This window comes from Varanus komodoensis, unplaced genomic scaffold (genome assembly GCF_004798865.1).
Source record: "Varanus komodoensis strain SLA01 unplaced genomic scaffold, ASM479886v1 scaffold37, whole genome shotgun sequence".
Taxonomy (NCBI): Eukaryota; Metazoa; Chordata; class Lepidosauria; order Squamata; family Varanidae; genus Varanus; species Varanus komodoensis.
In genome coordinates, this window is record NW_025335889.1 from 788,558 (window position 1) to 801,762 (window position 13,205).

At 39.9% G+C, this 13,205-nt stretch overlaps 1 protein-coding gene across 1 annotated transcript; it reads right to left on the reverse strand.

Moving 5' to 3' along the window:
- Positions 1–1,248: 1,248 nt before the first annotated feature.
- Positions 1,249–12,960, reverse strand: RNF114 (ring finger protein 114). The gene is made up of 6 exons (XM_044440303.1): positions 12,743–12,960; positions 7,767–7,917; positions 5,876–5,982; positions 5,078–5,192; positions 4,244–4,351; positions 1,249–3,673 (listed from the first exon to the last, which is right to left on the reverse strand). The coding sequence occupies exons 1-6, from the start codon at positions 12,877–12,879 to the stop codon at positions 3,608–3,610; spliced, it is 684 nt and encodes a 227-aa protein (XP_044296238.1). The 5' UTR covers positions 12,880–12,960; the 3' UTR covers positions 1,249–3,607.
- Between the last annotated feature and the right edge of the window lie 245 nt (positions 12,961–13,205).

The following is a 13,205-nucleotide window of genomic DNA, read 5'->3' on the forward strand; positions in this document are numbered from 1 at the left end:
CAAGCTCTTGCTTTAATGCTATGCAACTTGGAACCAGTATGACATCGTGCACAAGTGATGCACAGGGACTCAGGAGATCCAGCTTCTAGTCCCTATTTAGCCATGAAGCGTATTGGGTGACACTGGACCTGTCACTGACCCTTAGCCTAGCTTACCTCACAGGTTTGTCATTGTACAAATAAAATGGAATACAGGACTACATAAGCTACCTTGGGTTCCTCACAAGAGAGGGAGAAAGGCAGGCTAAAAAATGTAATAAAGATGGAAATAACTTTATGAATTGCTTGAGGTTGCTAGTTGTACATCTGTACGTGCAAAAGGTATTTGCAGACCTGAGGCTTGTTGCCACAGAACTCAAAGGTTTCTTTGCTGGCTTTCAATTCTAAGGAGCAAGTGGCAACATCTATACTAAGTTGAAAAAAACCATACAGTACCAAGTCGATGCAAGTTCATGTGCAGGACAGGCCTATTTGAGCCCACTGGTTATTTCCAGCTATGGTGTTATATACTAACACTATAGTCCAGTGTCAGTATGTTCCCACGCCCATGCTTGATTTGTGATGAGAATACCATATAGCCAACAGACCATTATCTATCCACATAGCAGGAGTTACTAAAAGGTACAGTAAGCATCTAGTCTTTCATTGGATATGTTCATGTTCTGTAACTGTCTTGAACTACTGCAACTGAGAAGCAAGTCATGCTTTATACAGTACCTATGTACAGTTGGAACTGTATAGGCTCAATTCTACAGCTGCAGTTTTAAACTTCCAATTGAGAATGGCTCCATACTATGTTTTTTTCCCCTGTGCCTAACCTATTTTTCTGTGAAAGACAAGTAATAGAATACTAGATGGATGTTGATTTGGGGACATATGACCCAGCATCTTTCAGTAAGCAAAGATAAATGCTGCTTCTGGATAGCACCTGTATTTAGGCATTATCTTCCACAACCTGCAGCAGGCCATGTCAGGATTTACAATTGTCAGAGGCACCCAAGGTAATGGTCAAAAATGAACTAGAGAAAATGGCAGGACTCTCCGCCCCTCCAATTATATAGCATTTGGGGAAAGGGGAAAAATGCCTAGCTAGAGAATATCTGATAAAAAGCCCCACACAGGTGCAGAGCCCTTGTGTGTGATGCAGAGAGACCATGAAGAAGAGCCCTTGACTGGGCTCTGTTCATTACTGTTGCTCATGCAACAGAAAATGGCTTTTCCCAAGGTAAGAAACAAAACATCTCCACAATATTTTTCCAATTGTTTATTTTCATTTTTATTTATTTAAAAGCCAGAACAAGACATTTTAAAGTTCTAAAATTCTTATTAAAATTACTAGAAGTGCACTTAGAATACAAGAACAAAAACATCTGAGATGTTCCTGGACAAGGATACCCAGCTCCTATGAATCCCATAGGTGCTTTGCAAAATCTTCTCACTTGACATAGTGAGAAACAACAGCCAGGATCCAAAGAGGCCCACATGCATGCAGAAGGCACTTCTGTGCATATATGAACAGCCAATTTTCCTTTCTAGCTACTGTTCTTCCTATCATACTACACAGTTTTCTCCTGACTTTCATCACCTGCTTTGAGAATGGGTGTGAAGGTGGTGGCACACAAGGAACAATGGTAGGAAGGGGACATTTGAAAAAGGCCCAAGACACTACAGACCTTCTTTGCACCTTAGCCACCAAATAAATAACACTAATGCTTCATGAAAAACTCTTGATTGGGATGCAATCCTAGCAGCCAAGAACTCTAAGAGGCTTTAAGACAGGATTAAGTGGTCTCCAGACAACAAACTTTCCAAAAGTTAGCATGAGCAGCAGGCAGTAAGACTGCTTCAAACGTCAGGACACTAATAGAAGTATCATGACATTTTTGGCTCAAGGCCATCAATACACTGTAAGGAACCGTTTTCCAGAGATCTCTCACACACATTTTAGCCTCAGATTTTCACACTGTGTGACTGCTGGGCTAAGAAGGTATACATCAGTTTATGTAAATCAGTATTAGCTCCTTGTTTTGTGTCAGGTTAAAATGCTTAGTGCAAAAAGTTGTCTTAAACACAAAGAATTTGATTGTACCACAGATGCATCAACCACCTAAGGAATATGGTGCAATTTCATACACACTTTGGACACAAGGTCATTGCAACTGAATATAATCTTTCAGTGTGCCACCATAACAACAGATTTACATACCAACCAGTAGTTAGTTATTCAAGACTAATGTGTTAGACATCCTATGTGGCAGTACACTCAGAAGTGTTCACCTCACCCAAAGAACTCCGGCAAGTTTCCTCACAGGAACTACATTATCCAGCTGCTCATACATTGCCTGTAAGGTCATGGAGTGAGACTGCATCTACTGGCCACATCCTCAACCTGTGCTCATTCAGCATAAGTAAAGAATGGGGCCAAAGTTGTAGAATGTGTTGCACATGATCAGGATTTGCAGCGCCCTGTTCCTGTCTTCCACAAAATACAAAGAAATCAGAACCAGTGGGCACCACTTTGCACCTCACTCGTGTGTTCATGGGTGAGAAGGCAAGAACAAGATTAGAGTCTTTAGATGACAAGAACCAATAAAAAACCAGACCTTGGATTCTCTGTATTACAGGCTTCTTAACTACAGCAGCCTATGGATTCAAGCTGTAGCCATATGTATGAATTCCGTAAGCACATGGACACTGCATTGCCTGCTTGAAATTTGCACACAATTACATTCCATTTTTGTATTGGATATAGAAAAGTAATTTACACAAAGCGCAATAGTCTATTTGTTATGTCTTAGGAATCAGGTGCCAGAGTTTACCCCAATTTGCTATCAAATTGTTTTGAACTGTAGGCACAGAGGTAGAAATATACAAGGGTTATTGGAGTTTAGGAAGCCAAAAATGAAATCCTTAATTCATCTGTCTTCCAAAAAAATCTACTCAACAATCCTCACATACTTCAAAGTTAAACTCTGCACAGATGCCAGATGTATCAAGGTATCAAGACAAAAAAATCAACCTTGGCTGACTCCCTCTAAAATTGTGCTGTGCAGTTCCTGATGTTAGAAATACACAACAGAAAAAGTGAAAGAACATACAATGGGAACCACAAATTGTTCAGGGGAGGACACCAACTTTTCCAAGTCTGCATTTAGAGTCAAATTCACTACTTCTATAGAGAAATCAAGAAATGATAGGTTCAAATATTGGAAGCAAGCATTCAAGAGAGATTTCATGTACCTGGGACACTTGGGTTTCTAATGATTGATCCCTGTTAAAACAGCACAATATTAGAGGATGCTCATAGGCTAAAATTATTGCTAAGATCTTGATGATTTTAATTTGTAAGCCTTAAAAGCTGTTGAAAAAAACAAAGCAGAAAAAATGCTTAATATTTAATTTGAAAGAACAAAGATACCCTGCAACAGGTGAGCAGCAAGGAAAGAACCACTAGAAAAAGCCAAGTGACACGTATGGAGACAGTAGGAGCAAGGACCAAGAAAGACTCCTCATGTTAAGTACGTGAATGTCAAAAAAACTTTGGGTAAGAAGTGTCTCGAATATTTTTCCCCAATGGAAGCCAAGTGTTAACAAGTTTCTTGCTTTTTTCACTTGTCCCTCAAGGAACGCAAGAGAACTTGAGCCATCATATCATCTTCATCAGCATCATAGTCCTAAACACAGAACACAAGGAAAGTACATGTGACTACACAAACACTGCTCCTGTTTTAGAACTGTTCTTCACATAGCCAGATTTCTTCCACTTCTAGTTTTTCTAGCAGCAGGATAAAGTGACATTGATCCAGATTGGTTCCCCTCATGTTTTATGGATGCTCAGAGCACAATTGTGGTAGCTTAACTCACTGAGCCCTTGTATGGACTGATCTGTGAAGAGTCATGCCATCTCATTAAAGGACAAATTAAAGGTTGTACTATTTTGTAGATCCAGTGTGGTAGTGTGAGTGCTGGACTGAGAGATCTGGGTTTCTAGCTCCCACTCCAGCCATGAAGCACACTCAGTGACTTGGGCCAGCCAGACACTCAGCCCAGTGTACCTCACAAACTTGTTGTGAAGATAAAATGGAGCTATGTAAGCTGCCTTCAGTTCCTCACAAGAGAAAAAAAGGCTGGGATATAAATGAAATACAGCAGTAGAGGGAAAACCTCATTAGAACAAGGCATTGCACAAACAAATGTTGAAGTTCCAAGCACTCTGAGGAGCAGGTTTCTCAATTACTACTTACCACAAAAGTGTCATAAGAAAACTGATGCCGTCGCTGAAGATGTTCCATGAAGTTAGCACTTCTATAGTTTGGATCACCCCATGGCATTGATGCACAAATGGGGCAAACCTAGAAGAGTTAATAGTTTAATTGGGTAAAACATCTTCCCTTTTGCATTTTGCATCTGATCAGCAGATAGCCACTAAAATGATTTTCAAAGGCTTTTATATCCATAGAACCCCAAAGAACAATAAGCATAGAAGAGTTATGCTCATACAAGCGGGGCTTCTGTTTTCCATCAAGTTATCTTCCTTCTCCATATGCTGCATATTGTACCAAGTACTTTGTGGCCTTCAAATTATTTTTTCAGCAGACGCAGGAAGATGCAGCAGGACAGGAAGGTGGAAAAGTCCTGATGAGTAAGCAGAGTTTGTGGTTCTTTGGACACAAACCAAAATATTTGATGTGCATCCCCCCAAAAAAATTACTTAGAAAGCAAACCCTGCTAATAATAATATTCGGCTATATAAAGCAGCACTATAGAACTAACACAAATTAGCAGTGCATTGGATGCTTTAGCCTTGGCAGAAAACATCTGATTAAGGTTAAAAATCCAAATGCCGGAAGAAATTGTTATCAAGACATAGCGCTGAAGGCACTTTGCTCCTTTTCAAAAAGTATATATGCTTCTGAACGTCACTAGTGTGAATTCCCTCGTCTTTTTGGTAAAAAGCAAAACAAAAAAACTTTGAACATTTGAGTTGGAGAATGCTGATCTCAACAAGGTTTCATCATGAGAACAGCCTGATCTGTTCAATTTAGACCATAAGCCACCAGGAAAAGCAGATCAATTACCACGCGCTTTGCATCCATACTGTGATACTTTCTGCAGTGCTCTACCAGGCCTTCCTGATCCAGATTTCTCTCATTGCAGTAAGGGCAAGGAAATGTAAACCTATTTGGAATGCTCCTGCAGAAACAGAGGATAATCCCTTTACTTTTACTGAAAGTTTACATAAAGCAAAATTTTATCCAACCACAATTAGGAAGAATAAAAGTCTACACAATATATTTCAGTTTCTCTTTCCACAAAGCACCCCCAAGTTTATGTCAGCTCATCAGAGAAAAGTGTCTCAACCAAGAATACCCAATACAGATATCCTTCTGTGAACTTTCACCTGTACTGAAGTTTGGGTAAAACAACAGCATATCAGAAAGGCTGTCAGGCAGAATATGGAGCAGAATTGTTCTGCTGCTTATCTAAGCCAGAAGTTCAGAGGTCTCACACTACCCTACTGTCTAAGTGTAACTCATTATCTCCCGCCATGCAATTTGCTGGTGAGATTTTAAGATCTCATATAATATCTCTTTGGGATGCTGTCAGTTCCATTTTCCTGGCCACTTCAGCAAAATATGGAAGCCTTTCCTAAGGTATGCCCCTGGAAAGAAATAAGCATTTTTGTCCATTCTCCAATGTTCAGATACAGGCCAACACAAGGTTAAATTCAAATTAATAGCAGCCTGAAGGAAGTGGGTGACCAAATTCAAGCGCTCTTCATTTAAACCAGAATAGATCTGCAAAGGAATAGTTTGAACCCTATTTTACACATAACCTTGCAATCCAAGCAAGTCACAATTCTGTAGAGGAGTTACCTGGTATCCTGTGGTGGATCTTTAGTCACAGCTCTAACACCTTCCATTATGTAATTCTGGTATTTTGAGCAGGAAGCTGCATGGCTACGCAGCTTGGAGAGGTACATCTGTACAGAATAAAAATCATGTTTTGAACAAGTTTGAGCAGCTGCTTCAGAATAAACAGAAAAATATGTTTAAGACTACAAAAGGATCCATCTAATCATCTGAGCTGTAAGTCAGGCTGTAAGTCACAATGCATAGGTACAGAAGGGACACAAGAGGCTAAGCTCCTCTGTAACATTGTACGATGGTCTCAGCATCTTACCTGAACCATTATAATACCTTAGAGAGCTGACACACTGTTTACGCGAATGTTCATTGTTAGATCCATGTACTCCCTGAAGATGCAATGGCTATTTTGTTATGTGCCAAATTAGGTCTTACATTCCACACAATGCAATAAACCAGAAGCTGCTAGAACATTAACTGATTTACTTTTTAAATTCTACATTGTGACAGCCTGTGAACTATGCTTTGCACAACTATTCTCATACCAGATGCCATTAAAATAAAAACTACACTCTAGCACAGAAGAAAAATGAAGCTTCACTCCCCCAAACTTCATGTTTCTTGATATAAATTTGTTATCCGAGTTGTTCAGTCATAGCAAAGAACATATGTTGATATTTACCAAAATATTTGAAACATTTCACAGCATCCAGTTTGAATTATTCTTTATAAATCTCCATAATGCTTTATCTTTCATTTGTATTACAAACATGGCATTGCTTATTTTCATTGTACAGATTAGGATAAAATGCAGAGATCAGTTTGCCTAGATACTGCACAGTCCAGCTACATTCTGAACTCCAGTTTAGCAAGTCCAGATCTTGAGCAGTTAAATGATCTAACATTTCTTAATATTAATATTTAACAGTATTGGCTGGAAACCAGGTTTTACTAGGAGCATTTAATACATAACATCTGTGTACAAGAGAAGTCCTATACAAACTATTTTAAGAGATTTAAGCTACACAAATTAGGAAGCTCACATTTGGACTAAAACTAACAATATTTAGTTTGAAAGATCTTAAATGAAATGCCTTTCTTGATTAAAAAAAAATACAGCATTTAATGTTCAACTGCCTACAATGGAAATCATAACAAAGAGAGAACCTGACCACAGAGTATTTTGAAAGACCCCAATATTTCCTGAGCTGCAGTTTACCTGTCCACTGGGCTTTCTACCCCACAGGTCTTCAGTCACTTCCACTTTCTATAGAGATGCCTTCTCATACTGAGAAGATAGCATAAAAGACAATTCTATTCTTGAAAGGACTTTGGTTCAAGGTAGCTACAAAATTGCCAAGTTCTATTCAAGCTGTTAGCTATACTCATAAAAATCAGCATGTTGGTCCCTTAATACATTATGCCACCTTCACCCAAATCCTAAATTAAAGAATTCAACAGATTCAGTTGAAATTGCATTATGACAATACATTATATGAAAATATCACTTTTATGAAACTCATTTCCTATATCACAAAGAGGCAGTAAAGAGTTTCATGAGGTTTTGCATGTATTTTTACCAATTCTACTATACTGTTGGCAAGTGCCATCATTATCTCTACATGCAGCAAGATCTGTGAACTCTAGATTGCTTCTGTAGCCAATGCATCTCATTACAGCAAAACCTGAAAGTCATAATTCCCATGCTCTTTAAATTTTCCAGGAAAAAATATAAAACCACCCCTTATTTTGGCACTCTTTGAATCGACTCATCTGTCCAACTCTGAAATTCCAGTGAGTCTATAAAAATTTGGTAATTAAAGTGAGAAAGCCAAAGTGCAAATTTGCTTCTATCTAAATTCATGTTACATATAGTTACTTGTGGTCCAGTTTTTCATACTTTTTTATTGCAGCCATTGCAAGTAGTCTCTGTCATTTCAATTTGCTTTTCCAAGTCCAGATCTCTGCTGCCATGAGACAGGGTTCTGCGGCAAACTCCACAAACTGGCTTTTTTGGCTTAAGGCATTCCTGAATGCACAGGGTGCAAAAGCTAATATGAAAAAAGAGATAGTATATGAACATTTGCATTGTACAGAATGCAGCCAATGCACCCCTTCCCCATAAGACCAAAGGCAGTCACAATTAGCACATACAGCAACCTATTCATACACAATAGCATAACTTTATGGCAAACAGCTTGTACCACTCTATTTTTAAAACTGAACTTTTAAGACAAGGCAACTTGCCAGCAGCTTCAAATTCCTTTAGAAAGTGTCTGTTAGAACTTAGACTGAGCACAAAGGCCTAAGGCCCTTATAGAAAACTTTATAAAACCAATTTTAATGGCAGCATGTAACACCCATAGTATTTTACTTTTGACAGTATGTAAGACAAGCCACTACTATAACAGTATGGTATAATACCACACTTTAGTGGCAAGTTACCTGCATCTTATATACAGGTTAATACCTCCAGCATAAGCTTCACTAATGGTATCTTCAACTAGCAGGGCTAGAAATATAATATGCAGTCTAGGGTTCTATAAGTTTAGTATCTAATATCAAAGTTAGCACAACAATAAACAAACATTAGAAGAGGTGAGGCACCCAGGATTCTACTTGCAGCAATGAGTGCTTCCTTAGTAATTATGCAGTGTACAACTACAATTCTTATTTACTTGCACAGAACAGGGACAAGATATAATCCATAGTATTCTTGTACAACTGACAGAATTTGGTCACGTATATTGGGCTATGCATCTACAGCAAAGATGAAAAGGCTCAGAAATAATGGTTTTCTGGCCTTTACATGTAATCAAGAACATTTCTATAACAAAAGCCTATTTGTCATAAATGCTGTGCTGCAAAGCATTTATGAAATCAATATTATTCACACGTCAGTAGTAAAGGATAGCATTTGTAGTAAATTGGTGATTTCCAGGGTCAGAAAAATATGGTGACTGAAATTCTTCAAAAGTTAGGTGCCAAACATTTGTTTTCTGACTTTTCAATAATATACAAAGTTGGCCAATTTTTCATGCTGGTTCTTTGGTGCCTTGTCCTCTCTGGGTCATTGCCCTACACATGAACCCTATGTAGCCAACAAAATGCCTCCACAAAAACCAGCATAATTCTTTCAGTGATATTCAGATTAAATCATTTGAATATACTTAATGTTCATTTCTCATACAAAAGTGCTACTAATCCATTCTTTTATCCCATTCAAACTGTAAGGCTCTACTATACCTATGAATCATTTTAAATGTCTATTATAAAATATTAATGCTCAGCTTTGCCCCTCACCAGTAAGAATTATGTACTTTAGCAGGAATGATACTTGCTGTCTTAAGTGCCCTTGGCTTCTTTTCCTGTAATCTGCACTTCCCAGAACTCTTGGACATATGCCTACTGAATTGACCTAGATTTTTCATTATATATTCTCTAGAATGTGTTCAAAAATGAAGCAATTTAGGCATATCTAAATACCAGTGAAATCAATGGAATATGACACATCTATATGCGCTTATTCCTTGTCTCACTTGTATTTCCCAGAAACTTTATTTGCTCCTTGCTGGGGCTTTCTAGTCCAAAGAAAGGATTTCCACTTTCATTTTCAAGCAACAAAATTGAAGGCTGGTCAGGAGTTCCCCTCACATTTCAAGAAAGCTTCCAATTCTACATCTTTATGCATTGGGTAAAAACAGCAAAGCAAAATTCCTTATTAAGTGGAACAGAATTACAGAAGTAGAACTGAGTGGGATTTTGAGCCTGGTTCTCTCATATCCACTAAAGAGCAACAGCAGGAGGTTCCACAAGCTCCAAGGTTAAAATGCTAAACAGCTAGTGAGTAGACAGGCAAATGTGTATCAGCTTCCCTGAAACAGCAGAAAGAAATTGCATGTGGTCTACGGAAAACTGAAGGACAATTGTTTGCATGAAGCCTCAAACAGTCTTTTCCACCCTTCTACAGGGATGTGGGGGCGGGGCATTTTCTAGAGCTGCATTTCTTTCGTAGAAAATTCTGTTTCAAATTCATTAGCAACAATAAATAGGTGCCAATGGAAAATACAATTATCAGGCAATCTTGGCAATTTCTAAACTAATTCATTATACCTCACAAGTATAAGAGTATACAGATATCTCACAGTATGAAATGGAACTTCGTTAGTCACAAAGTCGTGCCCCATGGACAACATTCCTCCAGGCCTTCCTGTCCTCCACCATCCCCCAGAGTCCACTTAAGCTCACACCAACTGCCTCAGTGACTCCATCCAGCCACCTCATTCTCTGCCTTCCCTTCTTCTTTTGCCATCTATTGTTCCCAGCATTAGGCTCTTCTCCAGGGAGTCCTTCCTTCTCATTAGGTGGCCAAAGTATGTGTTTCATCTTCAGTATCTGGCCTTCTAAAGAGCAGTCAGGGTTGATCTCCTCTAGGACTGACTGGTTTGTTTGCCTTGTGGTCCAAGGGACTCGCAGGAGTCTTCTCCAGCACCACAATTGAAAGGCTTCAATTCTTTGGTGCTCAGCCTTCCTTATGGAACTAACTTGGTTTTATTACTTGTTGAAATGCAACTAACAAGTAACAAAACCAAGACTGAAGTTGCCGCAACAAACTTTGCGGAAGAAAGCTGGATTCTTGTTAACATAGATGAGCAAATGTATCTTGCACAGTTTTGAGTTGTTGGAAATAATAACTGGAACCTTCCCTAAACTGGTAACTTCCAGATGTGTTGGCCTACAACTCCTAGCATCCCCAGCAAGTTATACAATTCAAAGATGCTAGGAATTGAAGTTCAACATACCTGGAGGGCACAGCTCTCAGTATCTTTTAGCTGGCATTGCTGGCTAGGGATGGTGGGAGTTGTAGGCCAACACAAGAACCCTGAAGAGTACTAGGTCAGGGATGGCCAAATTAGTATCTCAAAAGTTTCCAGCACTTGTTTCTTCCTTATATCAGTGGAATGTAAGGGAAGTACAAGAGTACTGTCTTTCAATTTTCACTCCAACAAGTGTCTAACATTTGAATCATATCACATGTACCACTCTTTCCCCCACTTCGAACATGTCAGGTCAAACACCTACAATGCACTGAAACAAAAAAGCAACATAGGGTGATTCAGCTCTATTGCTTATTTTTATTTAATAAAGATGTTAACTTAGCCTACTTTCCATTAACTTTCTAGTACAAATAAAGTTTTTTAAAAAGGCATCATTGTCCTAATAGGTGATCTCTTCTACATGAAGTCCACTCAGTAGTTATCAGTGCTTCCTCTTGCCTCTCTACTCTTCTCTTAAGAGTATTTCCCTTCATATAAAATATTTTGTATGTTCAGCCATTAACTACCAGCCCTCATTTCTGGAAAGCTCTAGGAACACAGCACTCTCTAAGCAGAAACACAAGGGCTGCAATGAGTCAAAGTTCTGGATTGTTTACCCTCTTGGTTTGATGTCAAACTGATGAACAGAAATAGTTGCAGAATACAGGAGAAGGTGGAAAAACCATGCCTTCCTATGGGAAAGTAAATATTCCACCTTACTGCTTTAGTATCTGGGCTTGTAATGGAAAAGAAAGTACAAGAGCAACACGAATTTGATCAGAAAGCACAACCCCTCTCAAGGAAATAAGAACTGAAAGTTTACAGCAGAAGTTAACCTGTTTTAAATTACTAGATTGGTCAGTTAGCTGTTAGTGTATAAAAAGATAGACTAAGAGAGCAATTTCAAAGTAACTGAAATAGTGCTAAGTCTTCACCACCATTCCGCTGCCCCAGCTATCACTAGAAATGGAAGCTATTACCTTATTATATCCAACTAAATTTGTTTAACAGAAGCCAATAATTCTCCATCAAACTTTACATTTAAAAAGCCATCCAATACATGCACATTAGTATTTAAAGCAGAACTTGGTATTTGCAGCCAAGAATCACACTGAGGTAAATCAAGTTGCCTTATCCACAAATGCCTCCACAATTACCTTCAAGAGAACATTTCAAGAATAGTTAGTACTAAAACATATGGCACCAAGCAATTAAATGCACCTCCTCTAATTAGACTTCTTTAATTGAATAGTAAAAGGAATGTACTACACAGCACACAGGAAAAACCACAACATACTCCAGAAACCTATTGGAATACATTTTAACACAACCACACATAGTCTTTCAGATTTTCAACTGCTTCCAACTGGACAAAGGGCACCGACAAGCTTGACAGAAAGAAAAATATTTGGGCCTACAGAATCATAACTCCTATTCCACATAAACTTAGTCCGGGGAACAATTCATAAACAGTCACACCTGTTTTCATTTCCCAGCATTCTAAATTGCCACTCTTGGTATCCATTTAATATCACAGCTAAAGTAAAAGTAAAAGTAGTGACATGCTGATCACTAATTACATTTCGAAATTACTGTTAGTCTGTCGTTTTTTAGAAACTTTAACTTAAGACTGACAGAATCCCTGCTACAGCCAGAGCCTCCTTGCTGCTTTGCTGTGGTGTAACTTTCCTATTGTTTTTCACAGACACCTCTCTTGATATATGTCTGAATTACCTGTTGAAACCTTAATTTAAGGGACCTCCCCCTACGCCACCTTGCTTTGCAACTTAAATCCACTCTACACCAGAGCCAAAGCTTTATGTGAGACAGCCAGTCCCGGGGCTGCGCCAGGACCGGGGAGCCTGCATTCAGGGTTTCTCTCTACCGCCGGGGCCACCTTGCCCCCTTCAGCTCTAATGTCAGTTCCTACAGCTGAGGCCGGCTTCCGCCCGGCTCCCCCCCCCCGCACCCCTCGTCACCATGGTTACCCGCCTCCTCACACTCCCTCTGCTGCCGGGCCTGCCCGTGTCCAGCCGCGCCTTCGCCGCGCGACACTCACACATGACCGCAGGGCGCTCGCACGGGGTTCTCGAACACCTCCAGGCACACGGGGCACGTGAAGCGGGAGAGCGGGTCCAGCCGCTCGGGGGCAGCTGCCCCCTCCGGGTACCTAGCATTCGCCTCAGCCCGCGCCATCTTCCTAGACTCACTTCCGCGAAGCCCCCTCGGCGGGCGGAGATCCGCCCTCCAGAACAGCTGCGTGAGGACGATGGCGGCCTAAATGAGCCATAGCATCGAGGCCACGCCCACTAAGTCGGCAGGGGAGAGAGTGCGCACGCGCGCTGGTGCAGTGAGTGAGTTTATGTGTGAGAGAGAGAGTGTGTGTGTGTGTCCTGTCGTGGCTAAAGGGCGTCTTGAAGATCGGTTTTGTTACTTTTCCTTTGGGGCAGGGTTGTAAAGGTTGGGATGTGGATAGATGGATGGCGAGAGAAGCTGGCAGGAGGTGACCAAAATAGGCAGCT